Source organism: Teleopsis dalmanni, chromosome 2 (genome assembly GCF_002237135.1).
Source record: "Teleopsis dalmanni isolate 2A chromosome 2, ASM223713v2, whole genome shotgun sequence".
In the NCBI taxonomy this organism is placed as follows: domain Eukaryota; kingdom Metazoa; phylum Arthropoda; class Insecta; order Diptera; family Diopsidae; genus Teleopsis; species Teleopsis dalmanni.
In genome coordinates, this window is record NC_051847.1 from 88,852,372 (window position 1) to 88,858,741 (window position 6,370).

Consider the following 6,370-nt stretch of genomic DNA (forward strand, 5'->3'; position numbering starts at 1 on the left):
CTTGTTATTGAAAGTATTAGTTCTAATCAACTCTTTTTCGATCAATTAAAACTGAAATAAATTTTAGTCAGTACAAAATTACTGTTTAGTCTCATAAACTCTCTTTTCTTACTAGTTTTAGGGTACGAGAAAACAATACAAATATATTCAAATAATTTTCGCATTTAAATTTTACTTAATGTATGGGAAATGGTTGTATTATTAAAGTGTAATTGTAATTTGAGATAAAAATAATGTTATATGATATAATCGTCAGAACTATTAAATAGATTTAATTAGTGTTTAAATACTTATGTGAAAAATATATATAATATAAAAAATTGAAACATGGTGTAATTGTATATTGTTTCTTTTTTAATTTTGTATGACTTTTTTCTCATATCGAATTAATATAATTTAATCAAACTGTATATCTTAATTTTTTACATGTATTCTTTCATATATACTATATACAGACAGCCAAATTTCCTTAATTTCATAAAAATAGAATTAAGTTGATTTTGTAAGTGTTCAAACTACCCTAAATTAAGGAAAACATATGTTTTCTATTTAAAAATCAAATGTTACATGCTCCAAACACCACTTGCTAAATTTTAAAAATTGATTATTATAACTATAAAGAATGGTATTCAGTAGTTTTATTAGCTTTAGTGGATTTTAGGTATGTTAATTATAATTTTTCTATTTATCTTTCTATATATAATTTTACAATTTGTACTACTTTAAAAATATTTTCCATGTGTCATCAAAGCCAACTGTCACTGACATTTATTTTAAAAAAATGTCACTTTTTTGTTATCTCAAATTTATCTTTTGCTCAAAAATTATCTTTCGGATAGTTGCATTTGAAATATCGCTTAATTTTAGGCTTCGTTTCAACGAAGCTGAATTTTGTATGGAAAATAATAACTTAATTTCGCTGAAACGAAGATAAAATTAAGATTTTTGTGAAATTAAAGTGTGTCTGAACATTGTATGATATACACCAAATAATAAAAATTACAAAAATCTAGAATATAATATAATATTTAATGAATATTTTGTGTGTTAATTTAATCACAAATATTTTTTGAAGTATGACAGATACGTAAAAAATTTGTTTATAAGAATTAAGAAAAATTCTTGAAAAAACATTGTGCTATATATATATAACAATAACATATAATCAAAAAAATAAGCCAAACTCAACTTTGTTCACGGAAATTTATGTGTAATAAAATTGTTGAATATATTCAAGAACTTATTAAAAATTATATTGAAACTTGACAACATTGCACATTCGGCAAGTTCAACTTAACGAAGAAATGAAAGTCAATGATAACCGCAGTGAACACATACATTCCTAAAGTTGAGTTTGCTGGAAAAATTGCGACTATTTGGAGTTATTGTTAAGGTTTTTACTTAAAATTAATTATAATAATTTAAAAAATGGTATGTTCATTAAGTGCAATTTTTAATGAAGTTAAATAAAATATTTTGTTGTTTACAGGCAAATTACTCAGAAGATCAATTGGCTGGTAAGTTGGCATCAAACAAAAATCTGAAAGCAATAAAAATATGAAATTAGTTAAAAAATTCTGAAAACGTTGAATTAGTGATATTTATAATAGATCATGATGAGTGTCGGCTAAAGAATTCAAATTATTCAGTGACTCAAAGATATTGTTGATTTTTTGGCTTTGTTGTCATTTATGACTCATTAAAATGCACACCCAAAAACGGTAAAAACCAACACAAGCAACGATCGTACGAATGCTGGTTAATCAAACAAAATGTGTCGAGAATTAAAAAGAAATAAAATTTATTGCTTTGCTTACAAATAAGAATTCATATAAATTTACAGAATCTACATAATAATTTAGTTATGTTCTGATGGTTTTCGATTCAATGTCTGTACTCAAGTGTTTTGCAATTGTCGATTGATTCAAAACTTATACCAAATCGTTGCATGCAACTTGTGGAATGGAATTTCCATTTAAGGCATAAATTAATAAACAAGTCGTATTCTATTATGGAATATGCAACAAAGTCTCTATACAATTTTTCAAAATTTTATTTTTCGTCTTATCTCACTGCATACTTTATAAAAAGCACTTACGCAATGCCAAAACTTTACCGAGATAATTTTATACTCCTTAGATACGCCGGTAATCAGTTCAATAGATTGCTGGTCAAATGTGACTGATTTCTACTAATAAAACTTTGTGTTGATAAAACAAAAGTTTGACGTACAAATACCTTATAAAGTTGCTATGGTTTAATCTCTTAATTTAACAAATATTATTAAAAAACTGTTGACTTATTTAAGTAAATATAGTTACACTTATTGATTGTGTCTTAAGTGATGCCTACTCCTTAATAAAGCACATTTCCAAATTTGAATTTTGTAGAAATCTCAAAAAATATTTTGATTAGCAAATATAGAGATATCATTCCTATGGTAGGTTTACTTACATGTCACTGTAAACTAGGGAACCATGCTAGAAGATTAGTTCATGCACGGCAACGACTCAATACACTAGGAGCCCCCTTTCTTCAGGATCTTGACCAATTACAGAATCTGACACTTAATAGCATTTTTCGCTCCGCTAAATGTTCTAGGTGGTTTTAAGCCCTGAATTTTTCCTTTATGTACAGTAACACAATGAGCCAATAGGCCTAAGTGGATCCAATAGAGATCGCCGGTATAACCTAACCTAATTTATTTACTAATATATTAAAATATATTGCTGTGTTAAGCCGGTGATATTGTTTTTTTGATATTTCATAATTAATAAAAAAAGGTAGTTAGTGATCGCTAAGTGGAAAAGGAACAGCACTGAATAGAATATCTGTCAGAAATTTACGTTAAAAATAGCATTTTAATGTAACAGCTTTGTCCTGGGGTATAAATCTGAACAAACTGCAAAGTTTAAAAAAGCATATAAAGTGCAACAAAGCAGACAGTTCTGCAAATTCTTACAACAAAGAGCATTAAAAAAACAAATATGTTTAAAGTAATACGAGCTCAAAATCCCTGGTCAATATCATTAACTATTCCACCATTTTAGTATCTACAATTATTCAACGATAAAACAATTTTTGTTATTGTTGTTGTTTTTGTAACCTGCTGAGACCTGCTTGTGAAACTCCTTTAGGGGGTGTTGAACGGTACTTGGTCGTCGTTGACGACGAGTGACTCCAGGACGTAGACTGTTCGTGCAACCCGTGTACTCTATTAATTTCCTTGAACATTTTGAGTTTGATAAATAGTAATAATTTTAACGAAAATATTGGCACCAATAATCTCGCTACATTGATTAAATAATGTAGAAATTGTTTAAAATACTTTCTAAGATCTCTCTTTGAGAGCATCTCAAGCTAATCAAAGGTCGTGAACATTTGAATAATTCGTTTAATATGAATACTTTTAACATAAGGTTTTCAGCATATGGTATGGTATAGATAAGAAAATGGTGTCTATAATGTTTATACAAAAAAAAAAAAATGACTAAAACCATAAGTTCGAATTCTAAGATAAGATAGACGTTATAAGAACATATAGCGCAAAGTCTGTTAAAAATTCCAAGTTGAGATCTTGTATTATTATATCTCAAAATGGTTTAATTAAATTATTTTTAGTATTGATTTTGAACGTAGTATATTGTCTTATCTCAAATTTTTTGATGAGAGAAAATACTCTCATCGCATACATCATTATTGCCTACGGTTGGGGGAACCAGAAGAAAAAGATAAAACCATCTCACTTGAAATGAATTTTGGGCTTTGTTATTTTCAATGTCTGATTAATTAAATAAGTCGTGATACGGATTTTTTTCTTTTGTTTCTAACATTTTTCAAGATTTTCCAACACTTCATTACAATTTGCACTTCTTAATCTCTATATCGTATAAAGATTATCAAATCAAACTTTAGGAAGATCATACTGGCAAGTTATAGTATAGAATATTTTTAATTTGGACTTTTCGATTGATTTATTTCTGTTGTTTTGGACTAAAACAGATCGAACCTGTTTTAATAATTTAAAATCTATATATTAAACTGAAGTGGGTTTCATATAATGATCAATGAAAGTTTTTATTTTTCAGAACCCCATTCTTATTTCATTACATTATTTCATTAATAAAACTTACCCGTTTTAGAAATATTCTATTGAAGATATATGTACATATAAGGCTTCCTGAGATGAAATGGGGGTTCTTACACAGCTCTTTTAATTTTTGTAATTAAACCAATATTATTTCAAATAAAAATTATAAAATAATACATCCCAAAAACTCAAAATAAGCGCTCTGTTGTTGAGGATTATTCCATACCTAAAGCTGCTGACTGTGATTCTCATTCGAGTTGCTAAGTTCCAAAACCTCAGCGCTGACCCAAATTTAGTCTCGTTTTTGTCGACATTGCTAAATTACGTATAAATTTTATTAAATTTTCTATTTTATTTTTTGTTAAAAAGACGTTTTTACCTTTTAAGGCAGTAATTTTGTGCCGAGATATTGTTTATACAGGGTGTACATTGTGTTTTGTTTGACTATCTAAATCATTTTTACAAATGTTTATATTATAATTTAATTAAATTAAATTCGAGAATTATTTGACTTTTAGATACTTTTTACCGATTTTTTATTTATTGTTTTTTTATGCACATTGACACTTTCCTCCTTCCACCCTATGCAGTTCAATTGCATAGAAAACCACTTGTATTTACACATGTCGATGTGTGCCTGGTCGTAGACTAGAATTTTAATGATTTAGTCGATTTCTGCAACGATATTAGCGCTGTTGTTCGCCAGCAAATCTAGAGAAAACGTTTAATTTGTAAAAAAAAATGTACATGTACGAACCGCCAAGCAAAAATGCATTTACCACATTAGAAGGTTGACGTTTCAAACTGCGAGAAATAAAATATTTTATATTTTATTTGCTTTTGTTACAGAATATTTATTGATTTTATTTAATTTTGTTTTAACATTTTTTTTATTGCTTTTGCTTCTTCTTTACAGAATTCCAAGAAGCCTTCAATTTGTTCGACAACAGAGGAGATGGCAAAATTCAATTGAGCCAGGTTGGTGAATGTTTACGTGCCTTGGGCCAGAATCCCACTGAGTCAGATGTTAAGAAATGCACTCATCAGTTGAAGCCTGATGAACGTATCTCATTCGAGGTGTTTCTTCCCATTTACCAAGCTATTTCAAAGGCGCGCTCTGGCGATACTGCTGATGATTTCATCGAAGGTCTCCGCCATTTCGATAAGGATGCAAGTGGTTTAATTTCAACCGCTGAGCTGAGACATTTGCTAACTACTTTGGGTGAGAAATTAACGGATGAAGAAGTGGAGCAATTGTTGGTTAATCAAGAAGATTCACAAGGAAATGTCAACTATGAAGAGTTTGTACGCATGGTTATGAACGGTTAAGAAATTCTACATACTAGACATTTGCGTTCATATTAAGAATTGCAAAAATTCCAAATTAAAAAGTTTTCAATATTATTTATAATAAAAATTAAAGTATTTCCATTATCCACTATTAATATTTTTTATATACATATGTAGTCACTACTAGTACTCGTACTTATTTGTTTTGAGAAAAAGTAAATACTTGTTTTTAAATTTAACAAATAATTTATATATTTGAAACATATAAAAATAAATACTAAGTAATTCATTCCTTCAGGGAAAAAAATATTTTTTTAATATTGCCAAATAAAAATATTTTATGTACTGATTTAAAGGCTTTATTATCAAAATAAACTTAATGTTATAAGTGACTTTGGAAAGGCTTCCTCCGTTTTACTCGCACGCAACGCATTGTTTTAGTTTATATATTTGTGCGATCGTATTTGGTAAGTAGTTTGTCTAAAAATCCCAGCTCCAATCGTGTTTCAAGCTTAATTCGCTCATATCATGTGAAGCAGCTAAGCTGTGATCTGAAAAAATCAGCGACTCACATAAATAAAAAGGATTTACTTATAATACTTTCATTGCTCCAGTACCTCTTAGACCATCATAGTCAGTTACCTCCATACCAAAACGCTTCAATTGATCCAAAATGCTCGTGTGACGACAGTGCTTAAAGAAAGAGTGATTCAATAATTGCAGCGCAGACCATCGGTTTGCTGGTCGCTTTTCCATACAAATTTCTGTGAACTGATGAAACTCATCAGAAAATGCTCGTTGACAATAGATTTGTTGTGCTTGTGCTGTTATTAATGATTCTGCGCTTTGGTTATCGCCTGTAATGTCTACAATTAAAAAATAATATTAAACTAGTAATTATATTGCAAGTGGCAGCTGGCCTCATAATAAAGATGCGACTCACTCCGGCACTGAAAGTGTGTACATTGTGATGTCATTGCTTAATGTATT

General features: G+C 28.9%; 2 protein-coding genes and 1 long non-coding RNA gene across 4 annotated transcripts; 1 reads left to right on the forward strand and 2 right to left on the reverse strand.

The window, feature by feature from the left end:
* The first annotated feature begins 1,203 nt into the window (after nucleotides 1–1,203).
* On the forward strand, nucleotides 1,204–5,546 carry LOC119682059 (myosin-2 essential light chain). 2 transcript variants are annotated; one of them, XM_038095403.1, is made up of 3 exons: nucleotides 1,204–1,431; nucleotides 1,490–1,517; nucleotides 5,007–5,545. In XM_038095403.1, the coding sequence occupies exons 1-3, from the start codon at nucleotides 1,429–1,431 to the stop codon at nucleotides 5,417–5,419; spliced, it is 444 nt and encodes a 147-aa protein (XP_037951331.1). In that variant the 5' UTR covers nucleotides 1,204–1,428; the 3' UTR covers nucleotides 5,420–5,545. The 2 variants fall into 2 exon arrangements, with proteins under 2 accessions (XP_037951331.1, XP_037951330.1); XM_038095402.1 differs by lacking the exons at nucleotides 1,204–1,431; nucleotides 1,490–1,517 and adding an exon at nucleotides 4,729–4,880 and having other exon boundaries at nucleotides 5,007–5,546.
* On the reverse strand, nucleotides 1,506–4,534 carry LOC119682060. The gene is made up of 4 exons (XR_005252551.1): nucleotides 4,470–4,534; nucleotides 4,279–4,406; nucleotides 4,134–4,210; nucleotides 1,506–1,540 (listed from the first exon to the last, which is right to left on the reverse strand). It is a non-coding gene; the product is annotated as an uncharacterized LOC119682060 (long non-coding RNA).
* Nucleotides 5,547–5,702: 156 nt separating the features above from the next.
* On the reverse strand, nucleotides 5,703–6,346 carry LOC119675027 (putative serine/threonine-protein kinase STE20-like). Its single transcript, XM_038086201.1, has 3 exons — nucleotides 6,324–6,346; nucleotides 5,998–6,254; nucleotides 5,703–5,931 (listed from the first exon to the last, which is right to left on the reverse strand). Exons 1-3 carry the CDS (start codon nucleotides 6,344–6,346, stop codon nucleotides 5,861–5,863), a joined length of 351 nt encoding a protein of 116 aa, XP_037942129.1. The 3' UTR covers nucleotides 5,703–5,860.
* Nucleotides 6,347–6,370: the final 24 nt, after the last annotated feature.